Source organism: Plecotus auritus, assembly GCF_963455305.1.
Source record: "Plecotus auritus genome assembly, chromosome: 3".
Taxonomy (NCBI): domain Eukaryota; kingdom Metazoa; phylum Chordata; class Mammalia; order Chiroptera; family Vespertilionidae; genus Plecotus; species Plecotus auritus.
The window spans coordinates 43,462,821-43,488,862 of NC_137772.1; the positions used below are offsets into that span (position 1 = coordinate 43,462,821).

Genomic DNA, 26,042 nt, shown 5'->3' on the forward strand with positions numbered 1-26,042 from the left:
GCCCTAAATCGCCATTCTACCCAGGAGAAAAGTGAGGCTGCCACCTGCCCGTCACCCTGCTGCTGAGAGGCAGAGGGGCGATGTGAGGGCTGGCAGGCTGACCACAGAGCTGCTCTCATCTACCGCTATAAGACCACCCAGCTAGAAAGGCCGTATGGACAGAATCTGGGAAGGAGACCAGAACTCTATGACACAAATCTTAAATTTTGAAGCTGCCTTACTGAGAGCAGAGGTAAAAATGCAGCTAGAGTTTATTGCTTTCACCGTGAATGGCTCCTTCCTCAGGTCATCCAATTAAGACTTAGCCCTGGCTTTTCCAAAATAGGTTCCCTAAGCTAGCCCCTGGGTGCTTTTCGGTCATTAATTCTGCTCCTGTGTGCTTTTCTCTCACTGCATTTCGGGGTAAACTTTTATTTTATATATACATGAATACAGGTTATACAGACACATATATAAAATACACATGTTATAAGTGTACAGCTCATTGAATTTGTACAAACTGATTGCACCCATAGAACCAGCACCGAGGTCAAGAAGCAGAGCTTGCCCAGGACCCCAGGAGCCCTTCGTGTACCCTTCTGAAGTCTCTTACACCGTCCAGATGAATTTGTCAAAACAACCCAGTTTTAAATTTTATGAAATTAGATCTCGGGCTGGAATTTCGCTATGGACAGAGAGCAAAATATAGATATATGGTAAACCTGGAATGGTGATTGAGAGCGCATGGCTGTAGTTCGACAGATTCGATCTAGAATCCCAGCTCTAGCATTTCCTAGCTGTGTGCCTTTTGGGAACACGACTTAACCTCTTTAAGAAAAGGGATTTATAATGGGCCCTACCTGGAATGAATAAAATACTATAAGCAAACCGAAAACGATGCCTTGCACAGAGTTTATTACTCTCCAGAGCAGGTGTTGGCAAATTAGGGCTTTCTGTATTGTCAATATAGTTTTATTGAAACAAAGTCACATCCACTCATTGTTTACTGTCTGTGGCTGCTTCTGTATTACAAGGGCAGATATGAATAGTTAGGGCAGAGACCCTCTGGTCTGCAAAACCTATATATGGTATTGACTAGCTGGCCCTTTACCAAGAATGTTTGCTGGTCTCTCCTTTAGAATGTGAGCCATGTTCATTGTGGTACCACGGGGACTGGGATGGTCTGGCATGTGGTAACCACTCCTGTGGATGCTTTTATTATATTATATATGACAAACACTATTTCTTTATGTCATCACTACTGGGTTTTCTGAATTGGCAGTTGAACGAATTCCTATACAGTACTAGAAGGAAGTAGTGAAATCATAAAAATCAACCTTGATAAAATGAAAGAAGTCAGCCCTGGAGAGCAATAGGTTTGCAAATTCTAGCAAAAAGAAGCACACATGGATATAGCAAAAGGCACTGAACTCAGAGTCAGAGGTACAAGACCAGAATCCAAGCTGTGCCATTAGCTAGTTGGCCGACCCAGATATGGAACAAGTCTCAAAGTCTCAGTCCCCTCACCAATTTACAGTTTAGAAAGGCAACTCCAGCTGGATCGGAACAGGGCAAGACTAGTCAAAAAAGCCGTTAGGACCCTGCAGTAATTCAGGCAGGGTTGTCAGAAAAAATGAAATACCAGATCTTCAAGGGCTTTGAGAATCACTATTTTCACATAAAATAAGTTTATGAAACAATGTTCTATAGAACTTGCTACATCATATAGTTATTATTTGTTTCCTTATCTGTCTTCCTGCACTTCTAATGGAGACCATAACTACTTCTTGCTGTTACTTTAGATCACATGTCTTCTACAGGATTAAGTGTGATGGCTGACACAGTGTAGGCACAAAATCATTCTTAGATGAATTAATGAACCTGGAATTACATCCTGCCCCTTGGTGGTCATTTGCCACATCAGAAAAAGGACGGGGAGTCAGGGAAGCTTCAATTTAACGTAAGCACTAGAAAATGGGCGAAGAGTATTAGAGGTAGGAATACGTTAAGAAAACAAAATTTGCACCCATTTCTAGGTACATGACAGATTCATTCATTCACCACCTACCTCCCCTCCTCCTTCCCTGCAATGCTGCTCCCCTTGCTCGATGGTTCCCTCTCCGGTTCTTCTCCTCTCTCTCTCTCTCTACTCCATTGAGGGTCCATCCTTGTTTATTCATCCCTTAAACGCTGGTGTTCCCCTCTTGCCTCCTATTCACGTTCTATTCTCTCATATAGTTTCAGAGCTTCAATTACTATTTAAACTAACTGCAGGGTTCTTGGTTTTCAGCTGGGATCTCCTTCCTGTGCTCCAGGAGATACACCTACAGGTACTGCCCACTGGACATCTCCATGGGCGCCCATTCCTTGTGTCCCCGTGGAACTCGTGTCTTCACCTCTTCATGGACATGGTCTCTGAGGCTTTGCCTCTCCAGTGACTGGTGCCACTGTCCACCCAAATGCCAAAGTGGGAAAACCCACCAACACTGGGCCCTCTTTCCCTCACACACCATTACATTCAACCATATCCCTAACTCCCCCATCTCTTGAATTCACCCCCCTCATCCCCCTCCAGCCCTCCCTGTGATTCTCCCTCGATCCAGTTTGCACCATCTCCCACCTGAGATGCTAGGAGCTCCTGACAGCTTTGCTGACTCCAGTCTTGTTCTTTTCCAATGTGGCTACAGTTCTCTTTCTAAGTCATACATGGCTCACATCGTGTTCCCTTTAAAACGCATTCATAGTTTCCCAAACGCATTAGCTGGGTATAGAACTGTGTCATCCAACACCAAAGACGCCAGCTGCGTGCGGCTACTGAGCACTTGGAATATGGCTGGTCTGTGTCAAATACACACCAGATTCGAAGACTTAGTGCAAAAATATGTAAAATACCTTATTTATAGTTTTGGCGTTGATTACATGTTTAGGATATATTAAACTAAAACTTTTTAAAGTTAATTTTACTTTTTAAACCATTTTAAACATAACTACTAGAAACTGAAATTATGTACGTGGCTCACATTTCATTTGGACAGCAATGGAACAAAAAGTCCTTACCTTTCTAGCACCTCTCTCTATCGCTTCCTTCACCAGAGCCCTCTCCCCCGCACTTCTACACTCCATCTGATTTGCAGGTTGCTGAATGGACCACACAGTTTTGCAGTATCTGGGGCGATTTCTTGAACACAGATGTTGTTTGTTGTCCCCACTGTCCAATGCCCCCTGGCTCCAGTGCAGCACCTGTCACCTGCCCTGTACTGGTCACTGAATAAACTTGATGCCCTGCCTGGGTTATACAGTCTCTGCATCTTACTAATATTGGATCTCCAACAAAAATTCTAGGGACTCAGCAGGTAATCAATAAAAGAATGAACAGAAATGCAATCAATGAACTTATAGTCTAAAAGGGTGTCTAATAAAAGATAGATTCAGATTTAGCCCAAAAGGTGACATTAGCCAAAAGAGACTAAAAATATAGTATATATAACAGTAAGCTCTGTTGTAAAAGAACAATATGACATACAGGGTGGGGCAGAAGTAGGTTTATAGTTGTTCACATGGAAAGTAATATATTAATCAATAAATAATAATATAAGAATAAACTGTGGAGGGGGATGGGGGTGTGCTGCAGGGGGTCAATGGGGGAAGAAAGGGGATATACGTAATATTTTCAACAATAAAGAATTATATAAAAAAAAAGAATAAACTTTTGCGTACTCACAACTGTTAACCTACTTTTGCCTCACCCTGTATTTAGCAAACTTTGATATAGTCAGACCCATGGATTAGGCAATATGTTGGCCATGAGTGCAAACATAAAAATGCATTAGAATTTTCACTGCAGCATCCTTTGTAACAGAAAAGATTGGGGACAACCTGTGTCCCATCATTTACAACAGAGCTGATAAATTATGACATATGCATTCACTGGAATGGTACAAAACTATTTTAAAAAGGAGGAAATGAATTCTATGTCCTGAAAAGGAAAGATCTCTGTGATATATTAATGGGGGAAAGTATGAAAAGTATGTGTATGTGTGTGTGTGTGTGTGTGTGTGTGTGTGTGTGTAGACTTTGATCAGAAGAAAACTTAAGAAACTGGGAATGGTGGCCTGACCGGTTTGGCTCAGTGGATGGAGCATCGGCCTGTGGACTGAAGGGTCCGAGGTTCGATTCCAGTCAAGGGTATGTAACTTGGTTGCGGGCACATCCCCAGTAGGGGGTGTGCAGGAGGCAGCTGATTGATGTTTCTCTCTCATCGATGTTTCTAACTCTCTTTCCCTCTCCCTTCCTCTCTGTAAAAAATCAATAAAATCTATTAAAAAAAAAAAAAAAAAGAAACTGGTAATGGTCCTGGAGGGAGAGATGAGGGAAAGAGTGAGAGGGAGATAGCCTTCATGCGTATTCTCTTTGAATTTGCTGATGCTGTGCACACATTACTTTCAGAAAAAGATTAAAAACACTTTCTGGGTATTTTTCCCTCTGTATATTTCTGTATGGTCAAGAAAAGACCCTGATTACTCCCTTCTCCCAAGTCAAACATAATAAAATAGCAACGTCAACATGGCATCCCTACCGTGATCTTCTTGTGGTCAGGAAACTCAAGGCCAAAATAGTCGCCCTCCACGAGGTTGAGGTGGTTGCAAACTGCATCCAGCAACACTTTCCCCGGGGCTCTTTGCTGGGAAGAGAAACAAGAGGCGTTACTCCCTCCGACACAGGCAGGAGCACAGAGTTCCCAGACACCACTGCCTGCCATACACACAGTGTCCCGTTATTCAAATCTTGCATTAGTGCAGCGATTTTCAACTGGTGTGCCGCAAGAATTTCTAAAACATGTTAATACCTGACCAGTTAGTCAGGGGCACTCACCTCTTTGCCCTTACATTGTCAAATTAAAAAATGACAACAATAGCTGTCTGGTGTGAATGAATCAAAATTATACATATTTTTTGTCAGATTGGCAAAAAATATAATTTTTTTGGTGTACCGCAGAATATTAGTAATTAGTTTATGTTTATAAGATTAAAAGGCTGAAAGTTGCAGCATTAGTGTGATATATTTACTATAATTATTGAGCCAACATTGACACATTACCATCACCTGAAATCCACTGTTTAACTCAGGATCCCACTGCAACCCTGCCCTGTACCTCTCTCCTCAGGAATATGGTAAAATTTCAGGCTTTCTTCTCTTGGTTATTATAATACTCTGTGCATACTCTCATCTATTCTACATCTAGACTACACATCTATTGAAGGGAAAGGCCATATTTTATTAATCCTGTATCTACAACACTTAAAGACCAACCAATTTTGTTAAAATGAATGAATAAACAAATCAAGAAAAATTACTCATTCTACAATATTATATAAATTAAAGAGCTATGAGTCTGTCCCCCTGATTAGGTTCTGAGTTATTTATTTACCTTTCTATTGCTATTACCTAGCAAGGCATCTGATACTCTAACAATGTCTGTTAAAATCAACACTACGCATGTATTTTATATACACTGAATCTATAAGCAAAGAGAATATGATAAATAAGGACCCATTTTCTACCCAAGAAACTTAGAATCATATGCCTTGGTTTCTCTTCACTATCCAGCAGACTTCTAGTGACCCACTAGTAAAATAGACCCAACTCCACCTCACAGATCAAACACTGAAAGAAAAATGTTTCAAAGACATGATCATCTCCAGTTACTGCTTTTCTAGTTTCACCTCCTCTCTGAGAAGAACAGAGCATCTGAGGAACCAGTTAGTAACCCAGGAGACCAGCAAGTCCATTTAGCCTGCCCCAGCGTGACTTGAGGAGCCATCAAAGGTGCTTCAGTGTCCAGCAATAAAGCACCTTCTTTTAAAAAAAAATTATTGATTTCAGAGAAGAAGGGAGAGGGAGAGAGAGATAGAAACATCAATGATGAGAGAGAATCGTTGATGGGCTGCCTCTTGCACACCCCACACTTGGGATCAAACCAGCAACCCAGACATTTGCCCTGACCGGGAATCGAACCATGACCTCCCGGTTCATAGGTCGACCCACTGAGTCACAAAGGCTGGGCCTTTCTTTTAAAACAGATGCCAATTTATGCTCCCATAATTCCTCATCAGTGAAATCCAGAAGATATTCACAGCCATCTAATGGCGTGTAATATTCTCCATGGATAATTCCAAACTCTAAAGCCAGGCTCTCGACTTTGAATGCCTGGTCCAAGGGTTACTGGTAGAGTCATTTTACTTGTACCATGATGGATGGCAGGAGTAACAGGTCATTGAATGTAACCCATTCTCTTCTATCAATCATACCCCACCCCCTGCTGCCCACATACACCTGCATTTATCCAGTGGATTTAAGAGCCACATGGATTACTGGTCACCAATCTTATTTTTCCTCTCTTTGGGACACATTGTGCCCTAACCAGTCATGCTGAGAGCACTTGGGAATTCCTCAGCCAAGCTAAAGCAGGGTCCTGGGTTCAAGTTCTCACTCCTGCCCGCAAAGAGCTATATGAGTAACTGACACACAGTTCTTTGTTCTAGACCCTCCTCTCTGCCTGGTAAAATTTGCAGGCATTAATTAGAACATTACAAACAAAGGCCCGGGCCTAAGAAGTTGTGGAAGCATTCCTATATCATAAAAATGTTTGTTAAAGAGAAGACCACAAGCCAGTTTCACAATCCTTCTTCCTCACAATTTTTGACATTTCCTATTTGATAAAAAAAACAAACTATCAATTATCTGACCGGGTGGCAAGCACTCACATTTCCAAAGAATCCCTGGAAATAAGTGAATTTGAGAACTTCATCATGAGACTTTACAATTCCATGCTGGAAGTCCAAACAAACAAAAGAATCAATATACAATGGATGTTTTTAAAGACATGCTGTTCAACTAAGTGCCTTATGGAACCCACAAGCGAGGGGGACTTTCCACCTGAACTGAGTCAGCAGAGCGTTTTGTGAATGTATCCAGCATATATTGATAAAAATAAGGGACTGGAAATAGATGCCTGGAATCTAGTTGATAAATGATACGAATCTGGTCTCAATTCTTAACAATTTCCTTAAAGTTGATTATGTTGTACAAATCCTTTGTATGAAATGATTTCTCTATGATGCCAACATTTTTATATAGGGAGAAATGAATTTAGAGTTTGAATGATATTATAGCTCCTAACCATCATCATAAAACAGATGCCTGAATTTCCCTATGAATGCTGGTGATATTCAGGGTGCATCAGTAGAAAGTATTTATAAGGGTTAAATGCAACCACTCCATGACAGTTTCACGGGTAAGTGGCCCTCAGCATTAACACCCCAAAATGTGCGCGGGCACAATGGTCGAAAATGCTCCCAGACATCACAATTCCAAAGCTCCAGGACCCAGTTCCCTTTCTTCTAGGAGCTGGGGTACAACTGCCTGGGAGTATCCATGCACAAGGGCTAAATTCTACCGAGAAAACATCTTGGAGGAGGGAAGAAAAGTTGCGTCCTCATTCTTTATGAAAAATTATCCCTCTACTTCCTCTTCCTGTGGATTTTCTCCATTGGTCCGCAACACTTCTCTACACTCGTCTCCAATGAATTTCTGAGCCTCTCACTAAAAGTAATTCTGTTCAGAACCCTATCACAGAACATAAAATGAATAGTGGTGGTGACCGCACAACATTATGATTGTACTTAGTGCCACTGAATTATATACTTAAAAATGGCAGAAATGATGAATTTTATGTTATGTCTATTTTGCCACAATAAAAAAAAATGCAGAGGAAAGTGGGGGGTGGGGGGAGGAACTGAGGAATAGGCTTCACATTATAATCAACTGAGGAGGGTCACTCACAATAGAATCTATTTACTTCACATTAGATCTTAAAACAATATTGAGTGGCTGTGAAGAGGAGCCATCACATGGGAAGAGTGTGTGAATATCCACACATGTGCACTAATATTTCGCAGCAGAAAGAGCTCTTCTATGTGTCTGGCAAAAAAGTCATAAAATAAACACTGGTGGAAGTAACCACAAATTACACATTTGGTGCAGGCTCTACACTGAAAATTGATGCTGGGGTTTAAAAGCTACCAATCCACTAGCCCCTTATTGCTAAAACAAACGTGCAAGTCAGTCAATAAAATCTGAATGGGGGTAAAAGTGGCAACGGTATAGACTAAACTGGGAGAACAGAAAGTAGAGATCCTGAGGAAAATTCAACTGTAAAGGGATTTTTTTCAAATAGTAACTTACACACACACACACACACACACACACACACACACACACACTTATATTATGGCTATGTAAGCTGTCATATATAAGGAAAGAAACCAAGTTATTTAGTCATCATTTGAAAACCTGCATTTGTTAGTAATGGTTTAATATGAAAGGGGTCTTATGACAAATGAATAAAAAAGATTGTCCCCAAGCCTGAACCCTCACCCGATCTGAGGGAGGTCTCTTGCCCCCATGGCTGCTTTGCTTCCCACGCCCAGCTCAGATTGGGACACAGGTGACAGACAGTGACTTGGCCCAGCTCAGATTGGGACCCAGGTAACAGACAGAGACTTGGCCGACAGCAGCTGCCCTATATCTAAATCCAGCCTAGCACCAGGAATGCTCAGGGCCTACTCAAGAATGCAAATAATCCTTTCCACTAATATTTACAGGGTAAACTAAGATTGTTGGTAGAGTATTAAATTTGACAGTAAAATAATAATCAAGTTTTCAGATTAATTTAAATAGGCTAATTGAAATAAGTGAATATTCAAGAAAATTTAATTGTAGTGGACAAAAAGCTGTTCCTAAAGTAGTAACTAAAATTTCTATTGGTAGTTCATCTCATGGTAAAATTCCTGAACATGCAAAGAACCTAAAGCAGTCATATTTTTGTGCAAAAAATTAAAATTTAAAGTTATCGGGGGCAATGGTAAGATATGTACACATATAATACCTTAATAAAAAAAATTTAAAGTTATAAAGACTGCATTATAAAATTTATAAAAGCCTCCATTAATCAAAAAAAGGGGGGATAGTAGGGTAATATCATGTAAGGAAAAATATCCTATAAGTAAATTACATCAAGAAAATTTTTACTTTACAAAATTAATTTTCATTTGTAATGCTAACAGCAAGACACCCATGAAAAACACACACGGTGTCTAAATAAGACAAAGGAAAATCGTTTGGGCAAAAATAAAAAGGATCCCAAATCAATTATATAGAAAAGATTCCTTTATTAACTTTTGGTCGAGAATATGTTTGTATATTTTCAGAAAACAACTCCAAGACCATGTAGATTCCTGCAACAGAGAGGAATTGACAGGTCTGCTCCAACCACGAAGACAAGAGGAGAAAAAGTCCAGAGATGGAAGACGCTGACAATGCCTTGCCACGCTAGCAGTCAGCAGCTGTGCGTCGCTGTAGGTTGCCTAGGACCAAACCAGAGAGGGTCAGACCTGAATTGCCACCATGTGCCCACCATCCAGATATCATTGCTGACATGTACACATAAGGAACTGTTTGACACTGAAACGGGAACTCAGAACTGCTGGACATTGAAATTGGGACTCAAACATTTTTTGTTATTATATGTTTATTTCTAGTCTGCAGAGGCAAGATTTTTTTTAAAGGAAAGAAATGGGGAAAAAATAGATACAGAAGCAAAGAAGCATTGAACAGACTGTCAAACTACAGCGGGAAGGCAGGGAGGCTGGGGGAGGGGGGCTGTAAGAGATCAACCGAAGGACTTGTACGCATGCACATAAGCATAACCAATGGATACAAGACACTGGCGGGGGGCAGGTAAAAGCATGTACTGGGGGGTAGGGGAGGCCGGGGGGAGGTCAATGGGGAAAAAAAAAAGGAGACATATATATGTACTACTATTTGTAATACTAACTAACTAACTAACTAACTAAATAAATAAATAAATAAATAAAAGATTGTCCCCAAGAGTTCGAACTGGGAGAGGGCAGGCCTCGAGGATTCCCACAGCCTCTAAGAAACTGTGGCCCCCACACACTGCCAGGCTTGGCTAACATATTCTCGAAGGGTACTCCTCACAGAAAAGAAGCCAAGTGGTAAGTTTTAGAGAGCAAACCCGAGTAAAACTACATAATCAAATGTTATCACTTTTTTCTCATTGGCCACTTTTAATTATGCTCCAAAAGGCATTTGAATTTTAATCTAGTGGACAAATAAACTGGCTGATTTCAAACTGTATGTCGCTTGGCTTTTCATGCAATCCTACAAAATTAAGTTTTAGGAGGAGGTTTACATTCTTGGGGGATGTCTGGCAAGTAAGCACTGAATAATAAACAGTATGAACATTCACATACAGCTTCAAGCTATTAAAAACTGAACCAAAGTTGCTTTAGTTTATGGTGCTTTTAAAATATGTCTGTGCCTTCGGGTAATTTCTGTCCCATAAAGTTTTATGGGGGAGTAGTTCCTTTCTTCCTCTAAAAGAATAAAGACACAATTCTTTCTGGGTTGGGGGTGTCTTCTCCTCCCTCTGTAAGGGTCTGAAAAATGGTGCGTCCCACTGAATACGAGCTAAGGTTCTGCCTTTCTGAAATAACTTCATAGACAAATCTATCAAGATGACCTTTGACCAGGTTTATAAAATCTGCATCTGCACAAGTTTCAGAGAGCTCTGTTTTGGGATCAATATCGCCATGGCAACCAGGCCATGCTCTCATCCAGCAGAAGGGAAAGTTGTCTCTCAAGAGCCTTGGCCCCCTTTCTGCCACCATTAAAGCTTATTAGAATATTGTTCAAATCTCCATAATTCACTAACCTTCAACATGTCTGATCTTAGGCCGTTATAACTGCAGATTTCCTCAGGCTCTCCGGCAGTGTGCAACCAGGTGAGTGGAAGTGTTAATAACTACTACGGTTTGAGGCACCTGGGGTACATTTATCAAGCAAGTTGCCCTGTGCCGGTGCTGTGCTAGGTGCTGTGCTAGACGCTGAGGGAAGGAAATCAATAAGGTAAGGGCCTCTTTCTGAGTTGGGGTGGAGACAAATAAACAGGCAAGTTAGAATATATGGTAAGTGCTAAGTTAGAGGAGGCGGGTAGGTGAGTGAGTGAGCATTTGCTCTCTGGCATCTCTTCTGAGAAAAACACTAATCCTCTGGGACCAGGATCAGGGCTTCACCTTATGACCTTACTTGACTTTGCTCCAAATACAGCCATACTGGGGATTAGGGCTAGAACTTATGAATTGGGGAGGCGGTGGGGACACAGTTCAGTCCACAGCACATGGAGCCATGAACGGACTAGAAATATTATCCAGTTCCTAGGATCAATGAAAACTAAATAAAGCAATGACCCCAAAGCGTTTGGCAAAGAGTCTGGCACACAACACAAGTTCTCTATTATTGTTGCTGCTACTGTGATGGGGAAATGTTAGTTTACAGAATTCATGGCAGGCCAATGGGTTGACATTGAAGAGGAGGAGGTCCATTTCCCAGCCTCAAAGGCATGCCTCAGCATTGCCACAGAATGCAAAGCCTGGCTACCACATCTACGTGCCGTGTGACAATGTTCCCAAGGGCAGCGTCCATACCTGGGACCCTGCCTATTCTGCCCTAGAATGCTGCTGGAGGTGGCTCCAAACAGCACTTCTCTGATTTACGGACCCACTCATCATCTGCGGACCTTGATAAGCCACAGGTGCTGGGGTGGTACCTGAGGATCTGAATTTCTAACAGGCTCCCTGCTGCTGCTGGTGAGAAGCCTATGCTTTGAATGGCAAGGTGAGATTGAAGTGATACACAGCCGCAATCCAAGGAAGCCTGAGGAGTGATGGCTCCCACGAGAAGCTGCAAGGGTACCAAAGGGAAACTGGCCCTGACAATGCCTTGGTTTTAGACTTTTAGCCTCCAGAACTGCAGGGACAAAGCACTTACGTTCCGCACTATCCCTTTCAAATAAAGGGATTAAGACAAATGAATAACCCAAAAAAACAGATTTGAGATAAAAATTCTGGCCTTCAAAATTCCTCTAATTTGACAATCAAATATATTCAACAAGTAGTGGACTAATTATGGGAGGCAATTCATTTTTCCTGTTAAGAGGTGTTCCTCTTTTTACTATTGTTGCTTTGGATGTGAATGATGCTCTATAACTGAAGCTCTTTTTACAAAATATTCTCTTTTGAGATGCTTCCACAGGGTGAGGTAGAATGGGTGGGATTCAGGCTCAGCAGTCACACAGCTCACACCACTTCTACCCCCTCTCCCCTCTCAGCTGTCCATCCAGGGCGTCATCTTCCCCGCCCCTCTGCACACCGTCAGGAGCTATCAAGCAAGTAGAAGTTCAAGGAGAGTGCAATTTGAGAAATCTACAGGAACCCACCTATGCGTCTGTAAAGCACATTTTCTTAGAAATTTTAGGACAAGGCCATTGCTAGACTAGACACAATATAACTGATGAAAAGAATGTTGGGCTTGTGGCTCAATACAGCAGACTGAATACATGCAGCTTTTCTCCACAATACCCAGGAAGCCTGCTTAAACTAACACTCAAATAATGAAAACAGGGGAAAAGGAATAAATTCAGAGAAAATGAAAGAAGAGACAGCAGGTGAGAAATTTCTCCCAAATTCTAGAAGATGACAGAGGAAAAGGCTGACATCTAATTACAGAAGACAGGAGAGAGAGTCAGCAACAGGAAGCAGACAAATTACGCAAAACTCCCCGGAAAGTCAGAAATGGGAGATGCCAGGTACTTTCGATGATGCAGAGTAGAGTAAAAAACTTAAAAACACTGTAATTTGTATCCTCATATAGCGAAGAGTTTACAACTTAAAAATAAAACCCCAGAAGGTTATAACAAGAAACATTTGGATAACAAGAAAGAGCTGTTAGAAGTAAAAACAGCAGAGCAGAAAGAAAACTTGCATTAGAAGAGTTTAAAGATAAAGTTGAAAATTCCTAGAAACTAAGCCCGAGGACAAAGAGATGGCAACGAGGAGAGGACAGGAGACATTTAACGCTCAGTTCGATTTCCAACACTTGAACAATGTGCCTTCTGCACAGGGAGACCCACAAGGGGAGGAAATTATGCAAGAATGATATAAGGATCTTTAGGGTTTAACTTTTTACATTGATAAAGGCCAGAGAGCCTGGCCAATGTAGTTCAGTGGTTGAACATCGACCAATGAACCAGGAGGTCACGATTCGATTCCGGGTCAGGACACATGCCCGGGTTGTGGGCTCAATCCCCAGTAGGGGGCGTGCAGAAGGCAGCCAATTGATGATTCTCTCATCATTGATGTTTCTAGCTCTCTCTCCTTCTCTGAAATAAAAATATATATATTTAAAATATATATATTAGAAATAAATCTTTAAAAGACAGAAATGGAATAGCTGAAATGTGCGAGATATTTCTTGTGTTGTTCGCCCAGCCCTTCAGTGACTTGGAGCAGCTGTGTAAGATAATTACTAAGAATACAAACTCTGGGGGCTGCCTTCTTGCCAATCCCATGGCAGTATGACCTTGGGCAAGTTACCCTTTGGGCCTCAGTTTTCTCTTCTGTAGAGTGGGAATAATGGTTGAACCATTTCATTGGGGTGTGGTGAGGATTAAATGACATAGCAGACATTGAGCTCTTAAGATGGAATCCAGTACTCAGTAAGCTCTACTGGGTATTAGCAATGCAGGAGGAGAAGGAGGAGGCAAGAAAATTACTCAAAAGTTAAACAGCAGACCTGGTGGTAGCCTGGTCAGCACATGGTGTGATCACGATGGTTGTGCAATGCCAACCAGAGCAAGAACAGGAACTACAACTTTAAAACCCAAGTCTGGGGAACTGGGACAAGGCCTTCATTCTGGAAGGATGTAGCTAAATGTTTAGGACTGCCCATCCACTGGGTCCATAAGCGCAGCGATTCTTTCTCCTGGCTGTGGCTCCAAGGGTGGCCACGCTGTCTGTCAGGACACACTGTGCTCCTTGTTCCCCTCTGCACGGAGACCCAGCGTTCAGAACACTCATTAAACACACTTCGGATTGGATTTCAGAGTCCCGACTCCAGGCCAAGAGGAGAATAGGCCCTTTCAGCTCCTTCGCTGTAATTTAGCTATGTTAAAACCACAGCGTCATTCGTACAGAACCGCCCTTCTTCCTTCACGCCAAGACTGTGCGATGTGTGTGTGCATGCATGTATGTGCGTGCGCACACACACTCAAGTAGTAGTGGATTTCTATTGCTATCTTGCAAACCTGTAATGAAGTGAGCAAAAGAAAAAAATGTCTATGGAGAATTCAGCTATTCAGAATGGCTTAATCTGCTCTTGATCTTGAGCAATTCATTGTCTTTTAATCACTTTTAGAAGTAGATGAGTAAAAAAATTCCAAAATTTACCAAAAAAAAAAAAAAATCTTGCATAACCTCCTGCTGCTTTAAATATCCATTAGGCAGGGAATAAACTATCCCACAAATAATGAATAAGGCGAGCAGAAACCAGATTATGACTCAAGGAAAGCATTACACTCTTCCCAGCAACAGAAGAATGTGTGCATTTTCCTTATGTCTATTTCATTTGGCACTTTTCTCTTTGGGTTCAGTGGTCTAATTAAACCTCAAAAGTGCATCAGCCTGCTGGGCCTGAACTTTCTGAAAATACCCCTGCTATCACACACTTGGCTTCCAACATTAGTATTTCAAGAGAAAATGTAAGGTAGATACTTCACTGAATTTAGCTTAATGTCTGAACAGCAAGGTAAAGACTGTAGAACAAAGCCACCCAATGTGGCTCCTGGTTCCCGCCTTCCCTCCGGCTCTTCTACCATGTTTCTGAAGTACAGCCTTCCTCCAAAACCCATCTCTAAGGTTCTTGGAGAACCTCTAAGAACATCAAACGAAAGAAAATTACTATGTTAGATGTTAATAGACACTTTAATCAGAAAACATTTTTAGTGTTTTTCAATTAGTCAGTGGGGAGAATGGGAACATGTTCTCAATCCTGAACAGGGAATTTAAAACAATTTTTATAGCACAAGGCTTTTAAATTCAAAAATATGTAAATCATGGCTTTCAGGTGCCTTTAAGGATTCTTGGCTCTGGAGCACCCAGAAAACCTCGGAACCAATACTATCTGCTTTTCATTCTTTTTCGGATACTTTTCAGGTGTCATGTTCTGTTCACAGTGGAAGTGACTGAGGTGGGAGTGGGCTCCAGCTCCAGGTTTGTGTATCTGCAAGGAGGTCAGAGTTGTAATCATAAAGTTAATATTTCTCTTCCTTTAAAAAAATGGAATGCTCAGATTAATGTAAGCACACACTAGATTTAGGGGAAAGAAAACTTACAAATAAGTCTATAATAAAGGTACAAGAAGATATGCAATAAAGACAGAAAGCAGATGATACAGAAAGTAGAATAGTGGCTTCCAGGGCCTGGGAGGAGGTAGGGATGGGGAGTTCTTATTCAGTGGGCACAGAGTTTCAGTTTGGGAAGACAGAGAGAGCCATGGGGATGGATGGTGGTGACAGGTGCACAACAAGGTGAATGTACTTATTGCCATTGAACTGTACACTTACAAACACTTAAGATAAATATAAATTTTATGTTATGGGTGTTGCATCACAATGTTGAAAAAATTCAAAAATATTGAAAATCTATTGAAGGGACTGGTAAATTTAGGAGGGGGGAGAGCGGGAGAGAAAGTCAAGCACCATAAAAAGAATTTTCATTATAAAAATAGAGGGAAACCTAACTTTTGCATCTCTTCCAATAAATGAAGCTATTACTATTAGGTATAAAAACGTATGTGATTCCATTTGAGAGCAGCACCGAGTGAGTTTCATTGGGTCATAACTTCGATGCCTGGTTTGTCACTTGCCATCGATGTGGTCTGGGCAAGTTCAATGGCCTCCCTGGACATGGATTTTCCTTCTGAACAATGGAATAATAGCCTCTAAGGAAGTAGCTAGGATAAGCAAATGAGATGAAGACACATCAAGTGCCCACATTTAGAAGGTACTCAATAAACCGCTGTTAACCATTATACTTCATTTTTAATTGAAACCTTTGCCAGGTTATTTCCAACATTTGGTAGCTATGCAAACTCCCTCTTGAGTATTTTTAAGCCTTACTACACTTTAACCACTATAAAATAAAACGTATATTTTCCCTTATATTCCAGTACCTTCTGATGAGGGCGTTGAGGAATGAGACAGTGTCTATAAGAGAAAGTGGTGGGTGGGGGTTAGGAGGGCTCTGTTATGATCAATGAACTAGAAAAACCACTAAAAAGCAAAACAATTATGTGTTCACTGTTGATGACAGTCCCTTCCCACCAGCACCTTGCTAGAGTAAGACAAACCCTAAGCACACAGACCCTAGATTTGCGAAAAAGAAACAAAAAAGTATATAGCAAAAGCATGGAAAGCACATGCAAAAATACTCTGCCAGAAGGACTGCCAAGAGTCTGAATTAAACACATTTTTCCTTTAAGTATCAGACAACAAGCCCCTTGAGTGCTAATAAACCGCAGTGCTGACAAACACGATCATTCTGCATGGCGTACGTCACAGATTCTCTAAGTTTTAACAAACTTAATAGAAAGGAATGCTGATCAGCAGCCAGGATTTAATTAAGGAGCTAGTTCTAGCACAGCAATGATTCTGAGGGGACTCTGAAAATCAGGTTCACCTGGAAACTTCGGATCACCCACACCCTCAAATGCCTCTACGCATGGAGTCTCACACGCATGAAGAGTCTGGGGAAGCATCACTCAGTGATTTTGATTCACACCCACCGCCATGGCACACAAGACCTTGGAAACCACTCGGCTTACTTTTTATAACATTCTCCTCAAATTACCTGTTTGAACACCTTCATGAAATGTTTTCATGACAACTTCCTTGTATTTCTCTGCTGCATTTGACCTCGGTCACTTACAACTACTATCTGACTTACCACATAAAAAATTCCCAAATAGCTTCTCAGCTCTATCAAAAACAGTCATCTTCTAATAAATCAGATGTGTCACTTCTCTGCTCAAAACTCAGAGTAAACGCCAGAGTCCTCACAATGGAAAGCAAAGTCCTGGGACATTTGCTCCACCCCATGTCACCTGTCCAAGCTCATATCAAATTGCTCTGCCTCACGCTTACTCCGCTCCAGCCACACAGGCCTCCTGGCTGTTTTCTGAGCATATCAGACACACACCTGCCTCAGGGCCTTTGCACTGACTGCTCCCTCTGCCTGGACCACTTTCTCCCCCAGAAATCTTCATGGATGAGTCCCTCACCGCTTTCCAATCTTTACACAAATGTTGGCTTTTCAGTAGAACTGACCCTAAACAACCTACTTAAAACTGTAATTTGCCCCCCACATCTCCATCCCCCTTATTCCACTCTATTTCTTTTCATTTTTCACTATCACTTATCCCTCCGTAGCATCCAAAACAATGCATTTCTTTATAGTGGTTCTTATACGTGGCTGTCTTTCTCTGATAGATAGCAGACTCTGCTAGCACATGGATCTTCATCTGTTTTGTTCATCAGAACAGCATGAGATGCACTGAGTGCTCATAAAGATTTGCTGAATGGATGAATGAATGGAATCACTTAAAACCTACAATTCTCATGGAGAGACTATAATAGCATAGTCTTTAACAAACACAACGATAAGCTGGGGTCTAGATGCTAAAGCCAATTTGAATATATTTTTACTTCAAGAAACTGTTGCTCAAACAGCTGACAGCTTCCAAAAGCCATAAAAGCAAATCACTCATGAAAGGCCAACCATAGGGAAAACGTTAAAAGGAAAATGAGAAAATAAAGAATGACATTCTACAGATCAGGAAACCTATGTCAAGCTGGCAACAGTACACAAGACTGGACTGGCAGGGAAACTGTCTCTTCACCAGCGTTAACTGGCCATGTGGCTGTACCCCTCAGATGCCTTTTGCAAACAGAGTATGTGAACCAAAAAGGAGGGTTTATCCTATATAATAAAAGGCTAATATGCAAATTGACCGAACAACAAAACGACCGGTCGCTATGACATGCACTGACGCTCAATGCAGGAGCTGCCCCCTGGTGGTCAGTGCGCTCCCACAGGGGGATCGCTGCTCAGCCAGAAGCCGTGCTCACAGCTGGCGAGCGCAGCAGCAGTGGCGGGAGCCTCTCCTGCCTCCACAGCAGCTCTAAGGATGTCTGCGAGAGGGCACAGGCCAGGCTGAGGGACCCCTCCCCCATCCCCAGTGTCCAAATTTCGTGCATCGGGCCTCTAGTGTTCCTATAAATGCTTCTGGGGCTGTGCTTTTGGGGGATCCAGGCCATCAGCTCCCTTTTGAGCAGGTTCACTAGTTTACTTTTGTGAGATTATTTCAAAATGTGGTCAAGAGGATGATGCCTTTGGATTGAGCACATTCTCCTGGCTCAGTGTAAACGCCTTGTCTTAAAGCCAAACATTCAGCAATCACCATTTTAGTGACACTTCACCTTCATGGAGTGTCACCCATGCTCAAAGTTAACAGGGGGAAAATGCAAATGCAAGATAAATAACAAAAAGCACGGGTACAGATGACACCTTTTAAATAAAATTCTGCCCATTATAAACTTATAAAAGAAATTTAGTAACAGAGTCAGCCTCTAGTGACTGAATATCAGCACTGGAGAAAAAGCCATGTTGGAAAACATACAGATATTTCTGGAAAGAAAAACGAACACAAAAAAAAAACAAACAAACAAACAAGCAAAGCCAAGCAATTAAGGGCTGTCTCTGAAGAGTCTCCATGATTGCACAGCATTAACACTGTCCTGGCGACATACAGCAAGGATGCAGGCCACTGAGAACTGAGTGTGTCCCCTCGATAAAGACGGCGTTACTCAAACTGACAGCATTCTAACAACAGTGTGCAGCCATTAAACGCATTCCGCCTCAATTTATAAACAATTACATTAGTGCTAAAAACAAGTCCAACTAAAATACTGGAGGGCAATAAGTGTGTTTTTGAACCAGATTCCGTCATCTGCTGAAAATTAAATACACCCTGATAGAAGAGGCAGAGTTCACAGGTTTAACTAGAAATTGGGTAGTCAGACTCAGTTCTGTCTGAGAGAGGCAGGAGAAAGATCTAGTTTTCAAGGCTTTTCACCATCTACATTTCTTAGTTAATCATGCAAGATGACTTTAACATATTTTAAACAGTGATGCCACGTGCCAAAAGAAAAACGAATTGGAGCCCCCTATATACTCCTGGGTAAAAGCTAGCACTCCATTTTACAAACTCACTGTGAAATTACATCCTGTTCTCTGCTCCTTAGAGGCATGACTTAGTCCCAGTGCGCTGAAGCAGGAGAGAGGACTGCAAGTTTGTAAAAGAAAACAGGGAACAAATTCTTAGAAATGGCAAGTGGGATGATGGTATCAGGGGCTGGGAGGAGGGGGTGGTGTTGTTTGTTAAAGTTCTGAGATCTGTTTCACAACAATGTAAATATACTTACCACTACTCAACTGTATCAAAAATGGGTAAGATGCTGAATTTTGTGTGTTTTTTTTAAACCACGATTTAAAAAAAAAAAAAAAAGAAAGGAAGAACTCTAAACCTCTAAGTAGCAGACTCTGGAATAGAATCTTTCCTTCATGATACTATAAGCCAAGTGGGTTTATTACCTGCATGGAACAAAAATATAAAGAGAAAATAAAACACTATAGACAGGCGGTACACGTGCACGCGAATGTTCTTTTGCATGTGTTTATTCATTTCTGAGTGAGCCATTTGTGTCTTTAAGTTTGATTTTCATTCATTTTTCAAAGAAGACATCTATTGATGGATGGTCCAATGGAAATTTTCAAAAGCATTTATTATATCTTTAACAGCTTCATTTTAACTCCATGTGCCTCCAAGCCTGTCAGGCAAAACTATGAAAAGCAGCGATAAAACAAGCTGTGTTTTCTCTGCTGAAATGCCCTGTGGCAGTTTCAGGGTATTAGGAACAGTACAGCTTTCAGACCCTAGTGGTTTCAGTTTTTGCCTTTTTTTTTTTAAACATGAGACATAAATTGCATTTCACCAACTCCCCAGCCACAGATTCTTTCTGTCTGACAGCTCTATCGAGACCAACTTGGAAAATCTATAAATATGAAGGTAAATATTCTTGAGAGATCTGAATATGTGTTAAGAAGGACTTGTATGCATGCATATAAGCATAAGCGATGGACACAGACAATGGGGTAAGGGCATGAGCAGGGGGGTGGGGGGGCAATGGGGGGATAAGGACACGTATGTAATACCTTAATCAATAAAGAAATTAAAAAATAAAATAAAAAAGAAGGTATCAATGCCTTTGACACACATCTAGGTGAGAAACCTTTGAGTTCACAGGTACAAAATCAGCAAAAGAGACAGGACTAGCATGTCCCCGGCTGCCCCTAGACTTCATTTGGACCCCTCCACCCGGAAGTCAGCGTCGGTTCACAATGAAGAAGCAGGATGAGTGCTGGGAAGACTGTTTACGCCCCAAATGGCCAATGAGGTAGGCAAGAGCCTCCACTGTGAGCAACATCGTATGGATACCCCAGCACCAGGAGCAACACCTAAGAGTTAGAGAGCCAGTAACAAAGGTCAACCATTTTAATAATCAAATCAGTAATAAGTTGCATATTAAGATGAGTCCAATGATATTGTAAAAAAATTAAATATACATATTCCTAGAAGTACTGTGTTCAGTACAAATGGGAATATGAGTATAGGCAAGAAATAATTTCTCCCATTTCAATATCAAAGGCATGAGCTCAGCACCCCTGATACAGCAGACTGAATGTTTGTGCCGTCATGCCCACCCACCCCCAAATTCAGATGTTGAACCCTAACCCCCAATGTGATGGTGTAGGAGGTGGGGCCTTTGGGCGGTGATTAGTTCATGGAGGCGGAGCCCTCGTGAATGGGATTAGTGCCCTTAGAGGAGAGCCTCCCAAGACCTCTCTTGTCCCTGTACCATGTGTGGACACAGGGCCGATTCTTACCGGACACCAACTCTCCAGCACCTTCATCTCGGGCTTCCCAGCCTCCAGAACTGTGAGAAATACATTTCTGTCTAAGGCAGTCTGTTATAGCAGCCAGAACTGACCCCTGGGTGACTCTAACAAAACACATTTTACATTAGAAAAAAAGTGTGGGAGAGCCTATACCCATGTTATTTGAAATCTGACCATTACATGTGCTATTGTCCTTCTGCAGAGAGGTAACTGCTGAAATATGGAGGAATTCATGAGAAGTAAGAGCCACCCAGATCTAGCAGGTAGGAGAAATAGGAGCCAGCAAAGAAACTGTAACCTTAGAAAAATTTAACAACTTTCAGTTCTTCACTTCCTGAGAATAGCACAAGGAGAGCAAACCACTCAAAGTGGGCAGTTTAGACAGACATGAACAGAGCAAGGACGATGGGCCAGGTACAGAAGGTCACCAGGATGGAAAGCTCTGGGTGCCTAGGAACGGGCAATTGTAGGGTGGGACCTTGCTTCCAGGGTGACCTTTCCACCCCTAGCATATCACTAACCTTTCCTCCCTAAAGATAACATCTAGGCCTCAGTTATATTTCAGCTCCAGGCCCAGAAAAACAGCAAAACCAGACAAGCAATGGCAGAGGACAAGGCTGACCTCAGGACCAGCTGCACGGAATAATGACCCCCTGCCCTGGTGCTGGCCATTCAATCAGTGGAGACTCCCATCCTGAAAGGACAAACCTGAACACTGCTGAATATTCTGTAGAGATCCTCCCCTGGGTCCTCCCCTAAAATCTCCACCCTTAAAACTCTGAGGAAAGAGGACCCAGCTGCTTTCCCTCCAGGGAGCACACCATGCCTTCCCCATCCCCCTCCTCCCACCCCCTCCCCTTCCATATCTCCCTCCCCTCCCCCAGACGTGTCACCTTTCCCTCCCTCACTTCTGAGCCTCAAGGGTCTTTCCTTTACTTCTATGACTTGTTTCCTACGCCCATTTCTTATACAAATTACTTCTACCTCTGTGATTGGCCAAATAAATGTTCTCTTATAGTTTGAGTCTTGGCTTTGAATTCTTTCCTAGCTAGAACTCAAGTACTGAGGTTGCTGAACCCACGGGTCTAACACCTGGTACCCTTCTCGCCACACCCAACAAAAGGACAGAGACTGTGGATGCAATCACCTCCAAGCTCTGGAGCAGCCAACCTTGTGGCTGATAATGGAGTTATTCTATTGTTCCAGCCAGTAGAAACAGGGCAGGGCTAGGGCTCAAAAGGCTAAGCAAACATCAAAAATTACAGGAAAGGAGATTTTTAGCTCAGAGAAAGTGAATCTTCTAATATAAAAATATTCAACAGCCTAACAGTGTGTCTTGGAAAGAAATAAGGTGCCACCTCCAACAGAGTTTAAATATAAATTGGATAACAGAGAAGATGCTAGTGTTAGGAACAATGCTGCTCTCTCCTGCTTCATTCATGGTGCTTTTTCTTCCCAAATCCTAGAGATTGGTTCTTCTGCTTTGCCTTTCAGTTCTTTTCTTACTTATGGGTGGGCCCATGATTAGATTTGTTTTTTGTGGTTCTAAAATATAATATGAGGCAGGACATTTGGTTTCTAGATAAGTAAAGTTCTCAGGTGCCATCAAATACTAAGATACTGGGATCCAGTGGGGGAACAGAAAATCACTTGAAACAATAAGGTTGGAGCAAGTGCGCAGAATAAATGGATCTATGAATTAATGGTTATTGACATGCGCACGTGGGTTTGTGTGTACATGCCCACAAAGTAGTTTCCCGGCAACATTTGCAGATGGCCTAGTGATCTGTATCTCAAGGACTGATCTTGTAGGAGACAGCTGGCTTCTTACCCCAGCTGATATGGGCTGTCAGTCCAGGTAGAAACACTGTGCTGATGCTTCACCCAGCAGCCAGGACCCAAATCTTTCCACACCTTCTTTCACAGATACCCCCACCCAAATAAAACAATGTTACCATCACTATTTAAACAGCACTCTGAGAAATTTGCCACTTTTTTAGGGGAAAATATTCCACAAAGTTTAGTTAAATCTGTTTAAAATCTACAAGAGGTGACAGAAATGAAAATGCATGACATCAAAGAGACATCTGGGGAAAAATATCTAAAGACAGAATTAGTTATAAAGGGAGTGAAGGAGAGGGAGGGCCTGAAGTCTGGGATTTCCCAGAAACTGGATCCAATTTTAGCCGAGAAGGAAAGGAAAGGAGACTATCAAATGAATTGTTGTTAAAGAAAGAATAAATGTTCTCTATTGTTCCCAGCTTACAGAAAGATGTACTGTGATTAATCATAGTCATTTTAAACACCAGAGCAGTTGCTTTAAGTTTCTAGTATAAGGAACTCCTCAAGGTCTTTCACATTATGTCAAGTGCTTTGGGTGCTCACACACACTGAGTCTAACGAGGTATCTTGAAATTCTACGCTGCATAATGTTAGGTTGAATGCAACCTAATGCAACTATGCTTTCAACTTCATATTAAGCAGGTAAACATTATTCTTTAAAAGTATTTCATTATCACCCTAACCGGTTTGGCTCAGTGGATAGAGCGTCGGCCTGCGGACTCAAGGGTCCCAGGTTCGATTCTGGTCAAGGGCATGTACCTTGGTTGTGGGCACATCCCCAGTAGGGAGTGTGCAGGAGGCAGCTGAATCGATGTTTCTCTCTCATCGATGTTTCTAACTCTCTATCCCTCCCCCTTCCTCTCAGTAAAAAAATCAATAAAATATATATATTTTTTAAAAAGTATTTCATTGTCACAAAAAAGACAAATACCATATGTACATATGATTATACTTATGAGTATCCAGATATAGAAACACAAAGCAGAATGGTGGCTGCCAGGGGCAAAGGGGAGGGAGAAATGGAGGGTTGTACATGGTTACAGAGTTTCAGTTTTGCAAGATGGAAAAATTCTGGAGATTGCACAACCATGTGAATATACATAATAATACTGGACTTTAAAATGATGGTAAATTTTATGTTGCATGTATTTTACCACAAATCAAAAAAAAAGTTTAAGTCTGTTATTATGAGAAAGACAGAAAATACCAAATACTGTATTGGTGAGGACATGAAGCAACTGAAAACTGTTGGGAGAATAGGTTCGTACCACTACTTTGGAAAACTGCCAGGCAGTTTCTAAGCTGAACCTACGCATAGACCCAACAATTCCATAAACATGCGACAGAAAGTGGTATACAAATTCACCAAAAGACAAGAAACAGCCCGAAGTTAGAAACAATCCAAATGTCCACTATCAGTAAAATGAGTGAATAAATTGTTGCGCTCATTCCAGCAATGAGAATGAATGTACTATCGCCATAGTAACACTATGGATGAATCTCTGAAATATAATGCCAACTGGAAGAACTCACACAAAAGAATAAACATTTGATTCCACTCGCCATAAAATCCATTTGCCATACAAATCTATGGTATTACAAGTCAGGATAGTAGCTGTCCTTGGGGGGGAGTAGTGACCAGGAGGGGTCACCAGGAGGAACTTTCAGGGGTTGAAAATCTTCTGTTATTTGATCTGGGTAGTGAATACCTGAGTGTGTTTACCTTGTGATTTGGGCATGCTCTGGTATGAGTTGTTGTCCTAACTTGATAGAATTCAATTTTCATGACTCCTGAAATCGGACAAATACCTAGGACAGTGGTTGGCAAACTCATTAGTCAACAGAGCCAAATATCAACAGTACAACGATTGAAATTTCTTTTGAGAGCCAAATTTTAAAAACTTAAACTTCTTCTAATGCCACTTCTTCAAAATAGACTCGCCCAGGCTGTGGTATTTTGTGGAAGAGCCACACTCAAGGGGCCAAAGAGCCGCATGTGGCTCGTGAGCCGCAGTTTGCCGACCACGGACCTAGGACATAGATTACTCCTCCACTGAGGCTTCTGAAACATGAACACGGGGTAGTTCTGAATAGCAATCTGCTACACTGGCCCTCCACACTTCCTGCTTATGGGATATATCATGGGGATCCACAAGAATGCTAATGCCGTCCTCTCTGTTACCCTAAAGCAGACAGCTTCTGCTTGCTGCTCCTTCCATTCCCTCAAGTGTTGGGTCTGGGGGGAGGAGGAGATGAAGACGACCTCCACAGCTGATGCTCTGTGGGTTTCTGCCAAGATTACCACAGGCCGAGGGGAGAATGATAACTAGACAGCGAAGGAGTTGCTCTTCCCTAGCCATGTCACAAAAAAATCTATTTCCTGTTCATCACACCACCTGGGTAAGAGGAACTGTGAAAGGTGACCAAAAGGACAGAAGAACCACCTTCCAGAACTGACCTTCTACTCAAGTATATGTTTCTTGGCATCCAAAACTAATAAAAATCACACACTTCAAGGACTTCTGGTACAAACAGGATTAGTGTATCTTCCATTAACACACACAAAAAAACCCCATAACATAATGAGATTTCAAGATAGTGCTATTTAACTATTATTTCATAATAACTGCCACTGCGTAGCAAGTAATTATTATTCTTTTTCATTTTATTTCGGGAATCTTCTTTATAAGGGATTTACCAATTAAGCTGAGAAATCTTCCTTAATTCCCAATAGTTCATAACAGTGTTGCTTTAATGGTATCCACTTCACATCTACCCAATTTGACAAAGAAATTTCAATTACCTTGTTAATATCTAAAAAAAAAAAAAAGTTAGGCATGGCCAGTAAACAGAATCCTGCAATGCCTACCATAATAGTCAGGGAGGCAGTGAAGAGTCACGGAGGCCAATAGATAGTGAAAAGCAGAAACACGCCCTAGCCGGTTTAGCTCAGTGGATAGAGCGTCGGCCTGCGGACTGAAGGGTCCCGGGTTTGATTCTGGTCAAGGGCATGTACCTTGGTTGCGGTCACATCCCCAATAGGAGGTGTGCAGGAGGCAGCTGATCGATGTCTCTCTCTCATCGATGTTTCTAACTCTCAAGAAAAGAAAAGCAGAAACACAGCACCCACAGACCCTGAGAATGAGGCTGTAGCTCCTCAGGGCCTTATGCTTCCGGGGTCTTTACCGGCCCAAAGGGAAAAAGGAAAGGAGTTTGGAAAGGGAATGG

General features: G+C 41.8%; 1 protein-coding gene across 5 annotated transcripts in view; it reads right to left on the reverse strand.

Moving 5' to 3' along the window:
• FARP1 (FERM, ARH/RhoGEF and pleckstrin domain protein 1) overlaps positions 1-26,042 on the reverse strand; it is a 309,946-nt gene that overhangs the window by 106,062 nt on the left and 177,842 nt on the right. For all 5 annotated transcript variants that reach the window (XM_080658853.1, XM_080658851.1, XM_080658855.1 and 2 more), the window contains exon 3: positions 4,556-4,660. In XM_080658853.1, the coding sequence (XP_080514979.1) occupies positions 4,556-4,660 (105 nt within the window). The remainder of the gene's footprint in view (positions 1-4,555; positions 4,661-26,042) is intronic.